Source organism: Lycorma delicatula, chromosome 1 (genome assembly GCF_047948215.1).
Source record: "Lycorma delicatula isolate Av1 chromosome 1, ASM4794821v1, whole genome shotgun sequence".
NCBI classification, from domain to species: domain Eukaryota; kingdom Metazoa; phylum Arthropoda; class Insecta; order Hemiptera; family Fulgoridae; genus Lycorma; species Lycorma delicatula.
In genome coordinates, this window is record NC_134455.1 from 272,991,886 (window position 1) to 273,014,753 (window position 22,868).

The 22,868-nt window shown below is 34.0% G+C and overlaps 1 protein-coding gene across 2 annotated transcripts in view; it reads left to right on the forward strand.

Annotated features, from left to right (window-relative positions):
- Positions 1 to 22,868, forward strand: part of LOC142331808 (tubulin gamma-2 chain) — a 71,297-nt gene that overhangs the window by 19,622 nt on the left and 28,807 nt on the right. For both annotated transcript variants that reach the window (XM_075377936.1, XM_075377945.1), the window contains exon 6: positions 16,609 to 16,803. In XM_075377936.1, the coding sequence (XP_075234051.1) occupies positions 16,609 to 16,803 (195 nt within the window). The remainder of the gene's footprint in view (positions 1 to 16,608; positions 16,804 to 22,868) is intronic.

The following is a 22,868-nucleotide window of genomic DNA, read 5'->3' on the forward strand; positions in this document are numbered from 1 at the left end:
AATTTTTAAAAAAATTTAATTTTCATGAAATAAATACACAATACTGTTCTGTTCAATGTGTTTTCTTTTTTCTATACAACAACCGAATATAATACTGTATTCACATTTTTTCTGGATAGCAGATGCATCTAAATAATGGAAGATTGTTGTTCCTGAGCCATGTTCGATATTGGGAAGTTTTACTGTAATATTTTCAATATTTCTATGACTAAATTTCCATATTCACTCCGACAAGCAAGCCAAAGTGTCTAAATCTTCAGATGTGAATTGCAGTTGTAACGTTTTATCAAGACATTTTAATGAGCTGGTTGTGAATTTCAACTCTTAACTTAGCAGCTGCAACAATGTTTTCACTAAACGGATTCAGTACCCATCTGTTGTAGAAATTATTTTATCTTCCTCCAACTGAATTTTCAGCTCGCACAAATGCATCTTCGTGCCATCCAATCTGAATAGTAATTTGATAATATAGGAATTATTCAATAGGAAAATAATTGGAAGTGAGTGGAAACATATCAGAATTTTTGCTTTGAAGCCAAATATCCAGATACGAGGGTCGTTCAATAAGTTCTTAGAAAAAGATAGAAAAACAATTTATTTTGTGTAGATTTTTTTAACATGATCTCCTTTTAACTCTATACACTTTTCCAAGCGTTTCTCCAACTTTTTAAGCCATTGAAAAAGTAGGAGTTCAGAAGGCCCTCAAAATAAGCATCTGTTTGGACAGTGACCTCCTTGTTTGACATGAACTGTAGCCTGCCAAGCCATTTTTTCAAGTTTAGAAATAAAAATAAAAAAAATCACTGGGGGCCAAATCCCCTGGACACAGCGGATGTTGTAGTTATTCAAATTTTAATTCAATAATTTTGGTCATCGAAACTACACAGGTGTGCACCCGTGCATTGTCTTGATGGAAGAGAATCTTTTTCTTTTTCAAATGAGGATGTTTCTTGATTTCTTCTCCCAACTGGTGCAGTAATGATGCATAATGCTCTGCAGTTATTGTTTTTCCTTTTTCCAAGTAATCAGTGTAGATGATATCGTGTGCATCCCAAAAAAACATGGCCATCACCTTGCTGGCCAATTTCACCGTCTTCGCCTTCTTCGGAGTCTGTTTGCCTTCAAAAACCCACCGTTTTGATTGTTCCTTTGTCTCTGGAGTGTAGTATTGTATCCATGTTTCGTCCATAATTATGTATTGATGCAGAAACTTGTCAGGATTGCAACGGAAAAGCGCCAAAATGGCCTCAGAGTTGACCACATGATTGCATATATTCACCACTGAGAGCAAATGCGACACCCATCTTGCCGAAATCTTTTTCTCATCCTATTTTTCGTGCAAAATTGAAAATGCTGTACCTTGCGATGTGCCTGTGGTTTCAAATATTTCGTATACTTTGATTTATCGATCACTTGATTGCAATATATCGAATAATATATCACTTGATATATCGTGAATTTTGTCAATCATTTCAGGGGTGGTCATGCCACTGGACGTCCCAAATGATGTTCATCTTTTGTAGATGTATGGCCATGTTTAAACTCATTTACCCAATTCTGAACAGTTGCAAACATAGGAGCAGATGTGCCATGAAATCATAACCTACTTTTAGATAAAAAATGTTGGTAAAAAAGTGTGTGAATTACCAGAGTAAATACAGTAATCGTAATTGAATACATTGAAACTAAGGTACAGTTAGCCCATTCACCCACCGAAGAATGACGATCAACCTATATAAGGCCCGCCAGTCAACAGTGAGCTGGGAATGAGGCTAGCCTCCCCCATTCTTAAAGGTATGGACCTGCATGAATGAAACAGACCTGCTGACACTAAAAGCAGCACCACTACCATTGAGAGTCCCAACGCCATGACAGGACTCTTATTAGCCATGTTCGGTGTGGGCTTCCTATCCCCTTTAGTACTCATGTTAGTCAGGTTCCCCAGGCAGCATTTGATGAGTGACCACCACCGGTGTGTTCTCCATAAAGGACTGGTGCAACCCTGCTACTGCATATTATCTCTTCTGGCTGCGCCTGTTGCCCAGACAAAGCTTGAATTGGGTAGCTAAACCAATGGTTTCATATGGAGTACGCCATGTGATGCAAAAAATTATACCAGGGTCAAAGCAGTTACTGATAAGGGTTGACTGCTCACACTTCTGTCTATTCATATTAGTGAGGTCTCCTCCACAACATAGATGAGTAACCGTCAGACCACTAATGTTAAACCCTACCACACATCACTACGGGGCGTATCCATTACCCAGGAAAGGATCCCACACAGAAGGAGTTACACCCACTGGATGCTACTCCAGTGGGGATAAACCCCAACTGTACCATCTGTGATAGGGTAGTGACACTGGTAGTTTTAGGGGAAAACAGCATGTGGTCAACCACCTACCCAGATATCCTGCACTACCAGGATCACCAGCCAAATGTAAAATACCCATATTACATGTAGCCTACTCATTAGGTTCCCCTCACAATGCATGATGAGTAACTGAACTATAAAAAGTTACTGTCATCACGTCACTGAACGATTGGCTATTGAAAATCAAATGTAATTTAGCTTTTAGCATGGAGAATTAATTTATGCTAAGTTTAGCATAAAGATTACTTGCTGACATCACAAGTCTATGAGAATCACCCACAGTTATTGAAGTCAGTTCTAGACTGGGTATTTATCAAAATAAATAAACCTGCAATTGTGAGTTTAATGTAATTATATGTAAATTATGCAACGAGCCTTTAATGTTAGCCATTGATACAAGAGTGGAAGATAGTTACGACACTAGCCAAGGCTCATGCATAAATTTCACAAGAGTGCATTAATGGTCATTATAGAATTGCATTCTTTGTTATTTTATGACTGAGAAAATTGTTATTATCTATTTAAATCACTATAGAATTCAGTGTCTATGGAGGTGTTTTTAATTCGTTCAAAAATATAAAATTTAACATAGATTCTCATATTTATTTTAATTCATATTTTTTTTTGTAATTCTCATATTTATTTATTTCTTTTATAAAATACTGTAACATACATAGCCATAGCATATCAGGATTGGTCTTTTGACCATGTAAATATTATATATTGAACAGTTGTTAAAATTTATTTTTGGAAATAATCCCCTTCCTGTATACTAGTTGATGTAGCTATGCATTTACATTCAAGTTATTACTTGTTTTTATTTGGCAGTCCAATGTTTTATTTGATACTTTAATTTTAATTTTGATTGAGTTGTCTATGTACACCTTCAGCCAATGCTGTAGATTTCCACCACCCTTCACGTTACGTAAGAGTCAAAATATCCCCCTTCAGCATCAACTAGCAGAGTGGAAATCTTCTTCGAAAACAGTGACCTGTGTATGAGTTTGCGTCTGGAAGATTTAGTTATATAGCTATTTGTTTACCCATATTTCCACTTATGTTAATGCCGATGTTTTACACAGTACATTTTCCTTTCACATAGTTAAAAAAGAAACCAGTATTGTTATATTCCTTAGGAAATAAATTTAAGTACTTCTTACATGTAAAAATTTCTTGTTAAGTAAGTAAACGATAGCGACATTTAATTTTTTTATATTCAGTGCAGTAACTATACTGAATATTCCAAGATCCTTTACATCATTAAATTTTAAATTGAGCATTTCTTGTCTTTCACAAGCTCCCATTATTCTAAAAATCAATATTACTGGAAAAAAAGTAAATTATATTCAAATCTTTTGTGAAATTCCTAGATTAGAAAGAATGTATGGAATAAATTTAATGAAAAAGTAGTAAGTTTCTGTTAAATTAAAAAAAGGTGGTATTGCTTAAAAAAAATAATAAATTTCCGGTATCTCTCAATACACACTATATAGTGAGATCATTTTATTGTACACATCATTTGTGTTGAGCACAGTGACTTTGAGTAACCAAGAGTAAGATTATAAAAATTCCATTAGCCCTGATGTCCTAAGAAGGATGCCAAAAATATGGTGTGAAGGGCTCAGACCTGCCTCCAGGAAATTGTTGATGTTTCCAACACTTGTTGGTGTAAGACATTATTAGTTGTGCGTGACTACTTTCCATGAATCAAATGAAATGTGGAAATTTCATTTTATCTCTGTATTATAGTCCATAGTGGAATTATAGTGTATAGTAACATGATGTGCATGATAAAATGATTCCGCTGTAATAAAAAAACAATGATAGCCTCCAGTATGATTCCACTAGAGAATTGTAGACTAGTTATAGAATTTTCAGATAAAGAAATTTAAAATAGATTATAATTCATTTCCTGCGTACAATTAAAATGACTAAATAAATAATAAGTAAATCATTTACAAGCATAAAATTAAAATATCTGTAAAAATTACAGTGTGATCTAAATACAGGAGTATTGAATGTATTATAGGCCTATCTGTATAATTTTTCATGAACAACATATTTTGATTTCTGTGGCAGTAGGTTTATTAGTCATAAGCTCTGCCTTTTCTTTAATATTGAATGGTATTAAAGACATTTCTTCCTCAGAATCAGACATAATTAACAAAAGTATAAACAGTGTAATTTAGAAACCTAGTTACTTGTTTGTGAACAAGGGTTGTGTAAAAATTATTAAGCCTCAATATGAATATGGCAGCATTCGTCAACAAAAGTTAGGGAATGCATGAAAGATACATGCATGCATGAAAGGGGCATGTGTTGAAAGGTACTAGAAATTTAGCCATTTTGGATGCTCAGTTGTTTGATAATCGTTTAAGTCATTGTGAGTGTTTTTGTGAAAATGGAAAAAAATTGATTATTGTGGATGACTGATGAATTAAGATTAGAGTGATAGCAGAGGCTATGGGCTTACCAAAAGAACATGTTTGTCATATATTAACTGAAGAATTGGATATGCGTAAGCTATCCACATGTTGGGTGGCGTTTGCTCACTTTGGATTAAAAACTCATTCAAATGAACATTTCCAAGGCCCTGCTGTAGCAGTTTTAAGTAAAACTAGTCAGATTTTTTGCGTCCATTCTTAACTGTAGGTGAAACGTGGATCCATCATTACAACACTCCTGAGATGAAACAACGGTCAAAACAGTGGACTGCAAAAAATGAACCTGCTCCGAAAAAGGCGCGGATGGTTCCGTCAGCTGGGAAGGTTATAGCAACTGTTTTTTAGGATAGTAATGGAATTTTGTTTATCGATTATCTTTAAAAAGGTAAAAAAAAACAGGACAGTATTATGCAACATTACCTGACAAGCTGAAGGCAGAAATTGCAAAAAAAGCGTCCACATTTGAAGAAGAAGAAGAAGAAAGTACTTTTCCATCAGGACAATGTGCCTGCTCACACCAACAGTCATCCTGTCTAAAATTCACGATTGTACTTTGAATTGGTTGACCATTATATGATATTCATCAGATCTGGCCCCAAGTGACTTTTTCTTGTTTACTAATCTTAAAGTTTCACTTGGAGGAAAGAGATTTTCATCAGACAAGGAGGTTATCACATATGTAAACGCCTATTTTGCAGAGAAAGATGCCAGCTACTTTTTGGAAGGGTTAAAGAGATAGAGCATCGCTGGAAAAACTGTATCGACTTGAAAGGAGACTGTTGAAACATAAAACTACATGTGACAGTAAAAATACATCTTTCTATGTTAGGCTCAAAACTTTTCAGACACCCCTTGTTCTTTCAAATTATCCTCTGCTTGCTAACTACTAAATCTGATTAAAATCAAAGTTAAAAAACAAATGATACATTAAACAATACCATTTCTGGTTATTGTTGGAAAAGAGTAGGCTTTTGATTGGTTGAACATCTTTATCGTAATGAAATTCTTTTCATAATGACACACACTCATATTGAGCAGTGACACAGCACTCACAGTGAGCAGTTTTTTACACATTCATTATGATACAGGTCCCAGTCATGTTATTCAAATGTTATAATACAGCCATAGAGAGAAACTATTATAATTAAATTATAAAAAATGTACTATTCTTGTTACATATTTGCCAGTGAGACTGAAGCCAATGACATGGTTTTATGTTCATAATAAGTTAAAAAAAATCTGATGTGGACACCTTATGACTTCCTTGTATGCCTATTAAATTACACATACACATTCTTTTAAAATGAAAAGTACATAAAATTTTATTTCATTAATAATCTGATATTTTTTCATTTTTTTGTTGTCATTACTGAATTGTTATTTATTGTAAACCATTTTTACAATCTGAGGTTAATAATTACACTGCCCAACAATGAAAATGTTTCGGGCCCAAAAATAGCTTATTCTGATGTATTTCAATTTGCTGAATTCAAAAATCACCATAAAAATGACAGATTAGCTCTTGTTTTGGAGATATAAATGTTGTTTTTATTTTAGCTGGTTCTGAGTTAAACACAATGTGTATGAACTGTAGTACACAATAGATAAGTATAGGTCCGTACACTGTGGAGCTTGAGTTGACACTAATTGTCATGGCTGCCATCCTGCCGCTATGCAGGCAACAGCACAGCAGGCGCCAATCAGAACTTAGAACATGCTCCCTACCTAAATGTACTAGGGGAGTACATTTACAATTATGGGAACAATTAGTATTTAATACAATTAATGAAAATATAACATATACAAATAATATGAAATGAATAAAAAAAATGAGTTGATGAATAAAAATAAACAGTCTTAGGTGCACAATTAATAATGTCTACACCAAAATAAATAAATAATGATACGGTGTACGATTAATAATGTTCACACCAAAATAAATAAATAATAATATGATAGAAGAATGTTCTTGAATGGAGGCTGATTGTCTCATTCAGGGAACGGACACAGTTTGGTAATTGAGTGTTTCACGGTATTGTTGGGATTTCTTGGGTTACAACTCACATTAATTGGTTACTACCAGAATGCACTTCCTGGATGAGTCCTGTACACTATTGAAGTGGTGGTGTATTATCTCTCATGAAGACCAGAATACCTGGCTTCAAATTTGGGTGCTGGGAGGTCCATTTGGAACATTGTTGAATACTTTGAAGGTAATCCATTGACCATTTTTGCCATAAGTGCTGCACAATTCGTTGGAATCGTTGCCATCTTAATAACCTGCTAATGGTCACGTCCACAAGATTAGGATCAGGAAGGGAAGATAAATTTTCCCCTACTAAGAAATGACCAGGTGTCGGGAATGAGTAGTTGTAGGGTCATCAGACAATGGACACAAGGTCTCGAATTTAGGCATGACTCTATTTGACACAATAATGTAAGAATCTCTTCATAGGTTGATTGCCTGCAGTTTGTCGAAGGTGGTACTTCATTGATCGGACTGTTGCTTCCCATAAGCCACCAAAATGGGGAGAACTGGAAGGTATGAAATGTCAATTGAATTCTTTGCCAGCAGCAAATGTAGTTAATTTTTCTTGTTTCTTTGAACATAAAAATCTTCCTAACTCCTTTAATTGATTATTGTCTCTGACAAAATTTGTCCCATTATCACTATACAAATTGACGCACCTTCCCCTTCATCCTACGAATCTTCGAAATGCAGCTATGAAGGCCTGAGACGACAAGTCACTAATGAGTTCAGAGTTCAATGTGAATAGCTTTGGTGGTTTTTTTTTTATTCGAGGTGTTCCACTTCTTAGCAATAGAGGACCAGCGTAATTCACACTGAGTTTTGAAAGGCACGAGCTGGTTGTACACGGTGCTTAGGTAGTGTACCCATTAGTTGTTGAGACACAGCTGCATGAAATTTGAAACAGATAATGGATTTGTGAATTACCTTCTTGATAATTTGATGAATTTTTGGTATCCAGTAGCGCAGTCTAATTGAGGAGATTAATAGTTGAGGTCCAGTGTGAACCAACTTGATGTACTCGGCTAGCACTATCATAAATGTTAGCTGATGATGATGTGGTAGAATCAATTGAAATTTTCCATCATAAGGAAGAAAAGATTTTTGAAGACGTCTACCTACATGTAACATTTCCTTGTCATCTAAAAGTGGGGTGAGAGCGAATCTTACATTTATCAGAGAGTTCTGATGATGATTTTAGATCATTGATTTCTACTCTATAATATTGATGTTTGACATGTCTTATGACATAATTAAGAGTATACCTGAGTTCCAGACTTGACAATATCCCAGTATTTTTTAAAGTATTGCAACAATTATGACTGAATCTTAAACAATAAGCCAGGATTTGTTGTAATTTTGAAAGCGATGAGAATTTATAAGGCACATCCCACTCATCCTCTTGTGTTGTTGCAATCAGACTGACATTCATTCTTTCGTCAGAAGTCTCAATTTGTATGATGACCTGAAAATCGTGTGCCCAACATACCACTTCATCACGAAGCTAACTAGGGCCATTCCATCAAAGTTTGTTATCCTTATGTTGTAAGGGAAAGACACGTCTGAAAATGAGGTCTGCAGGGTTTTCATGAGATGAAACATGATTCCATTTTGCATCTCTAGTTAATTCTTGAATTTGAGTCACACGATTAGCTACAAAAGTTCTCCACCTGTCTGGAGAAGCAGAAATCCAACACAAGACTATTCAGACCATAGGTAAATTTGATAAATTTTAAGCCCAAGAGCATAATGTACCTTAAATAATTGACTCAAAAGTAATGCTGCACACAACTCTAGATGTGGCAAAGAAATCTTCTTAATGGCAGCTACCTTGAGCATAATAGTTTCACTGTGGTATTTCCAGTAGAATTCACAGAACGCAGATAAAGGCATGCTGCATAAGCTTGTTCTGAAGCGTCTATGAAACCATGTAGTTGGATCTCCGTAGGTGCTGCCTGTGATAATACTTGACGATCAGTTCGAAGGTCCTTCACCTTAGGTAATTGATGATACAGTGGGAGGTTCATCATCCCATTGAAGTTTCTCCTTTCACAAATGTTTCATAAATATTTTTAACATAATAATTACTGGACCAATTAAACTAATGGGCCAAAAATAGATGTAATTGTTGAAAGCACTTCTCTTTTAGTGGATTTTTGTCTACTGATTTTATCATTAAATGTGATTTGAAATTTATCTGAAGTAGGATGCCACGCTATACTTAGCGCTCTAATAGTTTTTTCGCCATTGAATTTGAGAGGAAGTTGTGATTTTCGATCTTCTTCCGGAATGTTTATTAATAGATCAGGATGATTTGAACAACACCACTTACTAAGATGAAAGCCACCCCTTTCAATTAAGACTATGACCTGAGTTTGAAACTCAGGAGTTTCCTCAATAGTTGCTGCGCCTGCTATGCAGTCATCGATGTACATATCCTGCAATAATATTTTTGCTCCCTTCGGATAGTCCATATCTTTATCCTTATCCAGCTGCTGAATGCACCGTGTAGCCAGGAAAGGTGCTGAGGATGTCCTGAAGGTGACAGTTTTTAAACTAAATTTCTTGATAGGCTCATTTGAAGATCAACGCCAAAAAATAATTTGTAAGTTACAATCTTCTTCATCAACTGTGATTTGACAATACATTTTAGCTATGTTGGCCGTAAAGGCCAATTGATAAGTATGGAATCTAAGTACAATTGAACACAAATCTTGCAGTATGTTTGGCCCTACATGTATAGGACTCCTCACTATTGCTCATTGAGCAATAGTGAGGAGGAGGTCTTGAAGGAAGCGTCAAAAACAACTCTTATCTTGGTTGTAGAACTATTTTCCTTAAATACAGGATGTTGTGGTAGGTAATTGGTTAAGATTGAATTGGTAGCTGAGACTGAGACTTATTGCATGTGTCCCATAGCTTTATATTCTTCGAGAAAGTTACTGTAATCTAGTCTCAATTCTGTATCTCTTTCAAGTTGTTTTTCTAATTGATGAAATCGTTTCATCACTCCATCAAATGAATCACCAAGATCAAGAACATTTTTCTTCAAGTGAAAGTGAACAATATATCTACCGGTAGTATCTCTAGTGGTGTGCTGATGAAAGTGTGCTTCACAGTAGCGCCTTTCCTCATCAAGTATCAGCTCGTTAATTTCTTCAATTTTCCAAAATTGTTCTATCTGTTCTCAAATCTCATTGCTATGAACACAGAAGTTCGTTTGAATTCTTGGAATGGTTTTGACACTGGAGCTTGGCAACATGCCTGACAGAATCAACCCTAGATGAGTATTTATAACTGTTGGATGGCTGGGCTTGGTTAATTGTTCACAGGCAATTAGTAAATTAAAATAAATCTCAGCTCCTATAAGGAGGTCTATTTTGCTTGGAGTGTTAGATGTTGGATCTGCTAATTCGATATCAGAAGGTGTGTTTCACTCATGAGTGTCAATGAGGGAATGTGGCATATTACCAGTAGTTATTGGTAGCATAGAACAACTAATCGTACGATTATATGAAGTGACCAGAGTTAATATTTTTTGTGACACAATGACTAGTAGTAGCCTCAACATCTGATTCCATGGATTGGAAAATTGTTTCTATGTTTTTCTAGTCCTAGCTTATTAACAAGAGCTTTGGTAAGTTAGACTGAGAAGCGCTATCAAGTAATGCCCTGCATTTATGAGTTTGGCCAACATGGTCTCTGACATGGACAATGGCGATAGATAATAATACAGGTGAATTAGCACCTTTAAAAGAAGAGTAACTAGACTTTTCCTCATTATTGGTATAAATTTGACCTTGTTGTTTATCCAATTCTACCACCTTATTTTCTAAAGTTGTTTTATCCTTAAATCTATGAATTAACATATGTTGTAAGCCACACTTATGGCAAGATTGTTTTGAATTACATTTTGGTGCTACGTAGGCAATTGAAACATAGCTGGTTTTTACGAATAAATGCTTCTCTTTGACTAATATTTAATTTCAGGAATTCAGAACACTTAAGTAAATCATGTGCATGATTACAAAGTATACATGAACCTTGAACAGCCAAATACGATTTTTTGGCTTGCTTGAGTTCAGGTCTCAAGTCTTGTTTGGCAGGAGTTATGTCATTAGAGTACAATGTAGTAAGAACTTGACACCTATCTTCTAAAAACAACAATAAGTCTGCTAGAGTGGGAAGCTCAGTCTCTGAATTTTTATGTTTCCACGCCTTTGATGTAGCAATATCTCTACATTGGCTAAAATCATTTGTGATAGCAGCAGTTCATGCAACGGTATCTTAGTATTTATTGCTTTCCATTTTATGACGAGGGTATTGGAAAGTTGGTACCACGCTACGACAAATGTCTAAATCGGTGTGGTGACTATATAGAGAAATAGCGTAACTATGTAAGTACTTGCTACAAATAAAAATTTTTTTATTTTCACTGTGGTTTTAATTTTGTGACCGATTGGACCTTGAAAAAAATTAACCCTTGTACAATGTGAAGGCAGACATTTAAATTTTGTTAATTGAAAGATCATATTGAGGAATACCGCACAACAATGCCTAACATTAACAATGGCCAAGGGGAACAAATAAATAATAAATGAGTAAATAATAAATAAATAAAATAATTACGAACAAAAAATGGAATGAATATATAGCGCGTGATACCCAAGATGCAATGAACATATCCAGTCGTATAAGTATAATGTTAAAATAAATTTGAAGAATTCATGCGTTATCTTGAATTCGACAAAGCGATAAGGGCAACACATATAAATTTGCAGAACTAGATGTTTTTTTTTTATAACACTTACACATTTGTTTATATATGTCACATATCACACATCCGGCCTGTTATTACCAAAATGTTTTTATTTTGGCTGGTTCTGAGTCTAACGCAACGTGATATGGACTGTAGTACACAATAAATAAGTATAGGTACGCACACTGTAGAGCTTGAGTTAACAGTTACTGTCATGGCGGCCTTCCTGTCACTAGGCACTTTCTTTCTTTTTCCTGTTTAGCCTCTGGTAGCTACTGTTTAGATAATACTTCTGAGGATGAATAAGAATGATTTGTATGAGTGTAAATGAAGTGTGGCCCTTGTACATTCTCAGTTCGACCATACCTCAGATGTGTGGTTAATTGAAACCCAACCACCAAAGAACACCGGTATCCACGATCTAGCATTCAAATCCGTGTAAAAATAGCTGGCTTTACTAGGACTTGAACGCTGGAACTCTCGACTTCCAAATCAGCTGATTTGGGAAGACGTGTTCACCACTAGACCAACCCGGTGGGTTTTTGCTACTAGGCACTAGTAGTAGGCAACAGCACAGCTGGCGCCAATCAGAACTCAGAACAAATGACATGTCATTTTTTACCCGATCTACATTTTTATTTCGGAGGTAATTTTTTTTTGGAGTTGTGTCACATCTGTTAAATGATAAAACACAATGTTCTCCAGCTGTTTGTAGGTTATAAACATTATTACTGTTGCTATGACTGTAAGTTTCGTATTGTTTGTGTTGTAATTTCTGCTTTTCAAGTGCTTTTGAAGTGAAACATTTTTTAAATAAAATGCCATGAAAATGTATAAATTCAGTGAATAATTTTTGTTAAATTAGTGGCGAAATAACATTTTCGTCACAGAAATGCAATCTGATGCCTCTTGTGAAGACTGCCTGTCAGCATTATTTTGGTATGAAGGTAGGGGATCAGGATAAGTCATATATATGGCTCCACATATAAGTTGCAACTCTTGTTCAGTTATATTATGAAAAATAAAAAACGATCTGTGGCTTTTGCTGTGTGTATGATTTGGCCAAAGATAACTGCAAACCATACTGATAATTGTTATTTCAGTTTTACTCTACTTATAAAGGCAGGATTGTCAATAAGGAAAAGAGGAACAGTTCAATACCTTAATCTTCCATCAGCTATTTGACCTACTCCAAGTTCTGGTGGTTTACCAGTTCCTACTCCATTGAAAAATTATGAGCTTGAGGTAGAAAATGAACACCAGTGTGGAAGAAGAAGAACCCAACAAGCCTTCCACATCCCGTGACTGATTTTGACAAAAAAGGTGATAAACCGTACAGACTTGAGTCAAGTGGAACTGAATAATCTAGTAAGCAGAACTTCTAGGGTCAAAACTACAGCAATAGAATCTCCAACGTAATGTCAAGGATTGATGAAATGTTTGAATTTGAATCATGATCCGACTGATTGGAAGATATTCATAGACTCCTCCAAGCGTAGTTTAAAAGCTGTATTACTTCACAATGGTAACAGTCTTCCTTTTATTCCTGTTGGTCATACAGTTCATATGAAGGGACTTCTCTCTTTTTTCCTGTTTAGCCTCCGGTAACTACCGTTTAGATAATTCTTCAGAGGATGATATGTATGAGTGTAAATGAAGTGTAGTCTTGTACATTTTCAGTTCGACCATTTGTGAGATGTGTGGTTAATTGAAACCCAACCGCCAAAGAACACTGGTATCCATTAATCTTAATCTTCCATCAGCTATTTGACCTACTCCAAGTTCTGGTGGTTTACCAGTTCCTACTCCATTGAAAAATTATGAGCTTGAGGTAGAAAATGAACACCAGTGTGGAAGAAGAAGAACCCAACAAGCCTTCCACATCCCGTGACTGATTTTGACAAAAAAGGTGATAAACCGTACAGACTTGAGTCAAGTGGAACTGAATAATCTAGTAAGCAGAACTTCTAGGGTCAAAACTACAGCAATAGAATCTCCAACGTAATGTCAAGGATTGATGAAATGTTTGAATTTGAATCATGATCCGACTGATTGGAAGATATTCATAGACTCCTCCAAGCGTAGTTTAAAAGCTGTATTACTTCACAATGGTAACAGTCTTCCTTTTATTCCTGTTGGTCATACAGTTCATATGAAGGGACTTCTCTCTTTTTTCCTGTTTAGCCTCCGGTAACTACCGTTTAGATAATTCTTCAGAGGATGATATGTATGAGTGTAAATGAAGTGTAGTCTTGTACATTTTCAGTTCGACCATTTGTGAGATGTGTGGTTAATTGAAACCCAACCGCCAAAGAACACTGGTATCCATGATCTAGTATTCAAATCCGTGTAAAAATAACTGGCTTTACTAGGACTTGAACGCTGTAACTCTCGACCTTCCAAATCAGCTGATTTGGGAAGACGTGTTAACCACTAGACCAACCCGATGGGTCCATATGAAGGGAATGCAAACATAGCAATCCTAGACTCAATCAAATATGCTGAACAAAAATGGAAAATCCGTGACCCTCTAAAAGTCATCGCTCTTACTCTTTAGGAATGCAACTGGGGTACACTAAATACAGCTGCTTTGTATGTATGTGGGACAATAAGGGGTAGGAAATCACATTATATATTCAAGCAGACTGGTCTGCAAGAAATCTTAAATCTAGTGAGAAATTGTTGCTGAGCCTCTCGTTGACCCAAAAAATGTTCTTCCATTCATTCATATAAAGTTGGGTTTGATGAAAAGTTTGACTAAAGTACGAACTGAGAAGGACTGGAGGCCTTTAAGTACGTAAGAAACAAATTTCTTATGTTAAGTGATGTAAAAGTTAAGGAAGGCATTTTTGTTGGGCCACAAATTCTACAACTTGTAAAGGACCCTGCATTTGACTGAATTTTGGAGTGGAAAGAAAGGGAAGCTTGGGAAGCTCTAAAGGGAATTCATGGATTTTTAGCCAACAAAAGAGATGAAAATTGCAGTCAGTTGGTGACAGTTCTTCTGCAAAAATACAATCAACTCAGATGCAACATGTCCCTTGAAATCCATTTTCTCTACTCACACCTGGACTTCTTCCCTCCTAGTTGTGGAGTTGTCAGTAATGAACATGGAGAAAGATTCCATCAGATATTTCTGTAATGGAACAAAGATATCAGGACTGTTGGAATGAAGCAATGCTTGTATACTTCTGCTCTGTGTGCAGGAATGCTCCGGAACTCACCTAAAAGAGGAAAACCAAAAGACAACTATCTCATGAACCCACCACATAGTTCTCTTCAGACCCAAACAACTGCAGGTATTATTCCATCAATTAAGAACTCTTAGAATGCAACTGTCATTAAAAAAAGTCAAATTTACTTTCTATGTTATTGGTATACACTATGTAATAAAAATGTATCATTTTCTTGTAATCCGTTAAAATAAAATATTGCCACCTATTTTATATCATGGAAACTAGAGCTAATAAAAATGTTTTTTGTCATATTCGTTTTTCTCAACCCAAAATTAGTGAATTTGACTCATGAAGTGAAGGAAACATTAAAAAATTTTTTTTGTAGGCAGTGTTATTAATAAATCAATATATTTAAATTTTAAAAAAAGTTATAAAAAAAAGGAGATTAAAAAAGTCAGATTAACCGATGTGCCTTCCCCATGTAAGATCAAAATATTTCATTAATTAAAATTTTATTTGGCTATAACTATGGAACCAATGAAAATAAGTATCACTTATGATTTATCATTGAAAAACTCTCAATGAGGGCTTATTTATTACTGCAGTTAAGAAAAAGTCCAAAATCCAAATTTTTTGGGACTTTTTTTGGACACCTTTGGTATAGTTGATTGCAATCAAAAGGGGAGGTGCACAATTAGATGTTACAGCAGTCCTAAATCCAAAATTTTGACATCCTACAGCTAATCTTTTTTGAGTTATGTGAGATACATATGTACGTACAGATGTCATGCTGAAACTAGTTAAAATGGATATTTCCATTGAAATTTGAAAACCGAAATTTTTCACAATCACAGTACTTTCTTTACTTCAACAGTGGTTAAGTCAGTGAAAAATGCAATGCCAGGGTTTGCGTCCAAAATCTTCCAGTTAAGGGCAGAGACGGTATCACTGGCACAAAGATTTGCATTAAAATAATAATTCACATTAAACTAATATTATCATTAAATGACTCACATTTTTTATTTGTTTTCTTTGTCAAAATCAGTCTCAATTTCCTGTCTCAAATCAAAATAAATAAGCCGTTTGAATCTTTATGTTTAAAAAGAATCGCTGAATCTTTTGCAGTTTTCATGTTTTTTTTTTCTAACATTAGTTTTCAGTAATTATAACATTTGCAGACAGTAACTAAGAACACTGTATGAGAGTGCAAGGGAAACCAGCACATATGCAGAGCACCTTATATTTTTCTACCTGTTTAATAATTCTGTTTCTCTCATTTTGTCTTATTCACTGGTTTGTCTTTAATTATATCTCCAATTGAAAGCTCGTACTCTGGTCCATAAAATTTAGCCAAATATTTATATAGTGGATGTTTGTATTTAAAGCAATACACAAATTTTTCATATAATTGCATAAGAACTCTATTATAGTTCACTCAGAATTGTCCATTACATTACAGCATTAGAAGTAACATTAAGTATAGCAGTTCCAGTACACTAGCTTCTCCCTGCATTCATAGCTACCACAGCAGAACTCTTAGGTAGTTTAGTCCAGAAAGACAAAGCTATTAGAGAAAAACACAGAAGTGTTAAAGCAGCATTAACAAACTCAACTAAATCAACTAAACTAATCAACTAAATTATTAATTTCATTTTTTTGTAGCTTTCATCTGTGTACATTAATAAACGTTTATTTTATGGATATTTCTAATATGAGCAGCAAATATTTTTTTATATATAGTTAATTGTAAAGCAATACAGTAATAACTTTCTTTTTAAAGAAAAAAAAGTTATAATTTCAGATTATGTTTTTTTTGTATTTTTGTTTAGTGATGTTGTTGTACAACCGTATAATTCACTATTAACTTTGAAGCGCCTGACACAGAATGCAGATTGTGTTGTTGTCTTGGATAACACTGCTCTCAATCGAATAGCTTCTGATAGACTTCATATACAAAATCCTTCATTTGCACAAATTAATTCTCTTGTGTCTACTATTATGTCTGTGAGCACCACTACACTAAGGTAATGTATTAATTTTTAACTGTACTAGTACCCTACATAATAGTTTGTCAGTTTTGGTTCCATTTACATCATTAATTATAATCATAATAGTGGGAGTATTTAAAATAATAAAATTTTTTGCTATCATGATTTGCCCCTCATGTTGTTAATCCGGCCTACAATCAATGTAATGTTAAGGCTGGAGCAGTTATGTTGCTATCTGCATCATAAAGTAAAAAATCATAAAAAAATAAGAACAGTGTAACTGTTACTATATTTGAGCATATGTAAAATAAGTTAACTAGTAAGGTTACGATGGATTTTGTTTAAATTTTCTGGAACTCTTGCATAGTCTGTTTTGCTATGTTTAAAGTGCTATGTAAAAATTGGCTAATTTTACTGACTCCTTAATTAATTATTAATGTATTCATTAAATCATTGATACCTTCTTTCTGCTATTTCTTTTAACTATACTATTCATTATGAAAAATGTCTTGTCTGAATTTTGTTTCAAATCATTTGATAGAAAAAAAAATTGAATTTTACTCATTTTTCTGCCTAATGATTTTGAGTTTCACTTTATTTGAAGAAACCCTGTTAATTGTGAAAAATACATATAAAATATACCCTGATTTTTCTATGTTTCATAACGTTGTTATGGAACTTGTATAAAAATTGAGATTTTTTAAAGAGAAAAAAGTGGAATGGAAAGATAGAAGGTTAATTAAAGAGTTATAGTTGAGACAAACAGCTGCAATGAAAGTAAAAAAAGAAAATATGACTGACTAGGTGGGTCTAGGATGAGATGTTAAGCAAGGATGCTGCCTTTCACTGACACTGCTCAACAATTACTTTAAAGATATGATATGAGATAAATAAGAAGAAAAAGAAGGAGTTAACATAGTATGAAAAATAGGATGCATAAGGTTTGCTGATGGTACAGCAATTCTAGCTGTTGGCATACAACACACTCTTCAAAGATTGTTAACAGTCCCAGAGGAAGGAATGAAAGAGTATGGAATGGTACAGGTACAGGAAAAAGTCAAGTAATGGAAGTGAACAACAATGAGAATTTAGTAGCAAGAACAAGTGAAGAGGAAAATTACTGATATTTGGGTGCTGAGGTAACAGAGATCTGGAATAGCACAGTGGTAATAAGAGGAAGGGAAGTGATGGCAAAGGAAGCCCTCAGTAAGAACTACTATTAAGTAAAAGTCTAGACTAAGAGTTAAAGAGAGAGGTTAGCCAAATGCTATGTATGGTGTATCTTGTATGGAAGTTAAGCTTGGACACTGAGGAAGAGGGTCAGGAACTAGATTGAGGTTTTTCAGATGTTAGTTATGGGAAAGGATTGAGAATGTAAGAAGGATGGATAAAGTGAGGAGTGAAGTAATTATCAAGCTTAAAGAAGAAAGAGCACTTATGTGGGAATTACACTAAAGGAAATTGGTTAGGACATTTGGTTTTAGAAAGTAGAATCATGACAGTTATATTTGAAGGATCAGTAAAAGGAGAAGGGAAACGAGGATGAATTTAATAGGTGATGTAAAGATTGGAAATTACAACAGGATAAAGGAGATGGCTTGAGACAGACATGGATGGAGACAGCGATGGCGTAAGGGACTTGCTATCAAGCAGAACTTTCTGATGATGGCATTCAAGTACATATTTTAACTTGTTTAAATGTTAAGTACAGTTTTGTTTGACTTGACACAATAAGGAAGGAAGGGGGAAGGTTTGGAATATGTGTGGGTGCTATTTTTAAGAGTAAAGTATTGGCCATCTCTCTTGTTCTGAACAATTTTAGATCAGATTATGTGATTGTTGAAGTTATGGTAGCTAGAGAAAAAATTTAATTGTGCTGTTAATCATCCATCAGAAGCATATCTGGTAAATTTTTTATATTATTTCACAATTGACTTCTCATTATTGCAGTAGCAGTTGATTTCAGCATTGATGTATCGGATTCATGAATGTTCCCAGGCTCAAAGCTGTATTTTACAATTATAGTGGATGAAGATAATGTAATGAAAACATGAGGGGTTAGAGGCAAAAGGCTTTTGTTGACACAAGTTTATTTCTCTCTATACTTTAAAGATGTTTGTGAATAAAATTGTATGAAATTTCTCCTCTGTAGAGTTTAAAAAACATATAAACTATGATCTAATTCAGTAAACTGGAATCAGCTTTCAAATATAATTATTTATATAACAAGGTTTATGTCTACTTAGTACTAAAGTTATTATTCTGTTCGATAAACTTGCTCCAGTGAAACATATTAAATTAATAGGATATTCTGTTATGTAGTAAACTTGTGAATTAAGTTAGATGTTTAAAAATTATGCTGTTAATTTATATTCTGTTAATTTGTGGGTGTTCCGACTGGAGATTTATACTTAAATTTTACTGAGCTTTGGTAAGATCTCAGTTGGATTACAGTTTGGTAGTTTATTTTTTTGCAAGGTAAATGTCACTTAGGTTGTTTGATCCATTCTTTAACAACTTTCTTCGAACTACTACATGTGTATTTTGATGTAGAACAGTAGTAAATATTTTAGCAGAGGTGGTAAGCTATGAGTTCACCCTCTTACCCACCATGGGAACTTCTATCACTCATTGTCATTTTTAGCTGTCTAGTATAAGAAAACCGATATGAATCACCTAAGTTAGGACTGGAATTTTGCAAATCTCTCTTCCAGGTAAATCCAGATGTAGTGATTTAAAGCCAGGTTTAAACAGGGTGATTTTGTCAGCTTTTCCATTTTGGTCTGTTTATCTTGTGTGGTGTGCGGTGTGCCTCACCAATGCGATACATTTATAGCTGAAATAAATGGCCTTTATCTTGCTACTGGTGGGTTCTGCCATATTTTCATGTGTTGTGATTCAGTAAGTGATCTGTCTGACATATTTACTTCTCACTGTCATTGCCTACATCAATCTGCTTGTCTCTTGTCAGTAATCATGAAAGGTATCAGTTTTTGTGGATGCCTAGTGATATTAGTCCCAAGGAATGGACAAGCTAATGTAACCAGTTTTTGAGGATAATGCGCTACTCATTCTGACTGTGCATGCATTATTAAATGTCTCTGATGGTAGCTTGTTAAAATAAGTGATTGATTTTGTGATAGTAAAGAACTACTGTTGACAGCATTAAAGCTAGCGTTTTGCTGTAGAAGTCATTGTAAAACAGTCACTATGAACAAATGTGTATTGTTTGCATATTTGGGGCATACCAGGTTTAATATATGCCTCCTGTAATCTATGATGCTTAAATTTGTCTCCTAGATAACTGTAACAGTGTGCATCATATTTACTTGATTGTGTGCATTATGTGGCATTGGGTTGCAGATGTAAACTAGCACACAGATTTGATGGATATTTTGGGTGATAAGTTAGAAGTGTGATAAACCTCCTAAATTTAATATTTTTTTTGTTACTATTAATTTGCTTCAGAGACCTCTTGAAGGGGGGAACCCATTCTTAATTATTTGTGGTTCTACACAATTCTGGATTAACTATATGTATGTACTTAATGTATAGATTGCACTGTACACAGAAGTTATTTGCCTGTATTAGCACAGTCATTGCTACATTAAAAAATCGTGTTTTTTCTCAATTATTTCCATTTTTTATGCTGTACTTCAAAAATTGTGTTGTCTCGATCAGCTACATTTTAAATGTGATATTAGAATTTTTAACTAAAAAATTATTCTTTTTAAGATTTTAAAACTTGCTTCAAAAAAATAAAATGTAAAAATATAAAACAACAGTGTTTTCTAAGAGGTTCAGAGGCTTCCTTGCCCACAAGGGGCCTCAAGCCCTTTTAATTAAAAGATTGAAATACTGGAATATTTAATCTGTACTTTTTTAGTGTGTGATAGTTGGACTGTATAGCCCACCATGACACTCTAGATCCTTTAGGCTCATTTATTAAGAAAAATTGACCTTGAGTTTTAATTTATTTTTCAAACTATTTTTTTGTTATTGCAAAGAGGACAAGATCTGTTACCACACCTTCAATGAATTAGAATTAAAATTGATTATTTAGTGTCTTTAGTTAATGAAAATATTCTATTCTGGCATTTATTTTTAAAACATTGATTTTTAATTGCAAGTGAAAAAACTCATTGGTGTCAATGATGCCTTGGTCCTCCTTGGGCTCCTACAACCTGTTAGTTATGGAATTATAATGAGCTTCACATTTAACTCAAAATAGTTTTGAGAAATAGTTAATTATTGAAATTTACATGTAAAATTAAATTTTTCCTACATATTTCTTTCAGTATAATTTTTTCATGTCAGTGTTGAAAAAAAAATCTGCTGCAGGTAGTACATTTTATTTCATTTTTTTTACTGTTTTTAATTTTTGATTTGTTTCTCATCATATAAAATCAGAGGCACCAGTTTTTATAAAAGTTGTGTGGTAGATTAATTATAAACCATGGCAGAAAAATATCCCTTTAACATGAATTATTTATGCGACATCATCCCTATGTAACAATTTCAGATTATTTCTTGTGCATGTAACATAAGTAATTAAAAATAGTATTTTTTATATATATATATATATATTTTTTTTTTTTCGTAATGTGCAATCTTTTCAACTAGTGAACAATAAGCAACTCCTCTTTGGCCAATGAGATGATATGTAAATGGGGTGTAGTTTTGTTCTGACTCAGGTTGACCATTACTGAGATGTGTTGTTAATTGAAATCCAACCACCTTAGTACATCATCAGTATCCACTGTCTAGTATTCAAATCCGTATGAAAGTAACTAACCTTTAGTAGGATTTGAAAATCAGCTATTAAACAACTGATTGCAATGATGAGTTAACCACTAGACCAGCCCACTGATTGTAATTTTTTGTTGTGTTATTTCTTCTTATCTAATTAGTTTGTTACACTTAAATTTCTTCTTCTTTATAGTTACTTTTTATGTTAAAAACATATTGTCTAGTTAGTTAAAATAATGTATTCTTTGAGTCCAACATAAAAACTTATTAAACAATTTGTGTAGTATGTCTGCAACTAAATAATAGTGCTAAAACTAAACTAAATATTAAATTAAAACATCTAATTAAATTAATTGTACATTTATTTGATGAATCCAGCACCTCTATGTATGGTGATTTAGCCGCTCAACATTTGAGGGATAAGATTTGTACATTAAATTTTAGTCCTTTGAGCTGGATCACAAAAATTGAGGTAATATTCAACATAATCGACCATAAATTAGAATTAACTCTAGAGACGCTTAATAAACGTCACAGCTTCTCGTCTTTATTAATCTCCACATAATTAGAAAATTATTATTATCTTCTCATACTCATTTATTACACCTGTGTTAAAGGTAACTATTATCATTTACTATTATTTACGTTTATTGACAGTTAAAGGGAAACATCTGGTAATAAAATCATCTGTTACTAAAATACAAATGTTTTGTTAACAATTTTGTTCTGGAAACTGATGACAAATATTCACTAAAGTTTAGATTTAGAAACTTACAGGAGTTTTCTCAGAAATATGACAACGCAATCTAACATTGAGAAATTAAATCCTAACTGATAAACTACCATCTGACTTCTTTGACATAAGCCACCTACCCAAGAATTTCTAGCCTATCCAAGTTTCAACATTCCTTCCGAAATTGATATTTTAATTGATGCGCAGTTCTATCTTGATCTCATAAAACTGAATAAATTCCTTCATAAGCAGTTATCAATATCCAATGATATAAGAAACAAGGTTAGGATACAAACTGGCTGGAAACCTACCCGTTAACAACCAGCTTAACAAACCGACTTCAAGATTCTTCAGTTGAAAGCATGACTTGATTGTTCATCTCTCATGGAAAGGTTCTGGGAAATTGAGGAGTATAATATGCCTGATAAGTTATCCGTATGAAAATAACTTTTGTGAATCTCATTTTTTAAAAACTTCTTGCTGAATGTGGAAGGTACATTGTTACACTCTCATATAAACCTGAGGCAAACCTTGGTGATAGTCTAAATATTACGAAACAAAGATTTAAAAATTTTGAAAACAATCTAAATTGAGACCCTTCTTTCAAAAGGAATTAGAC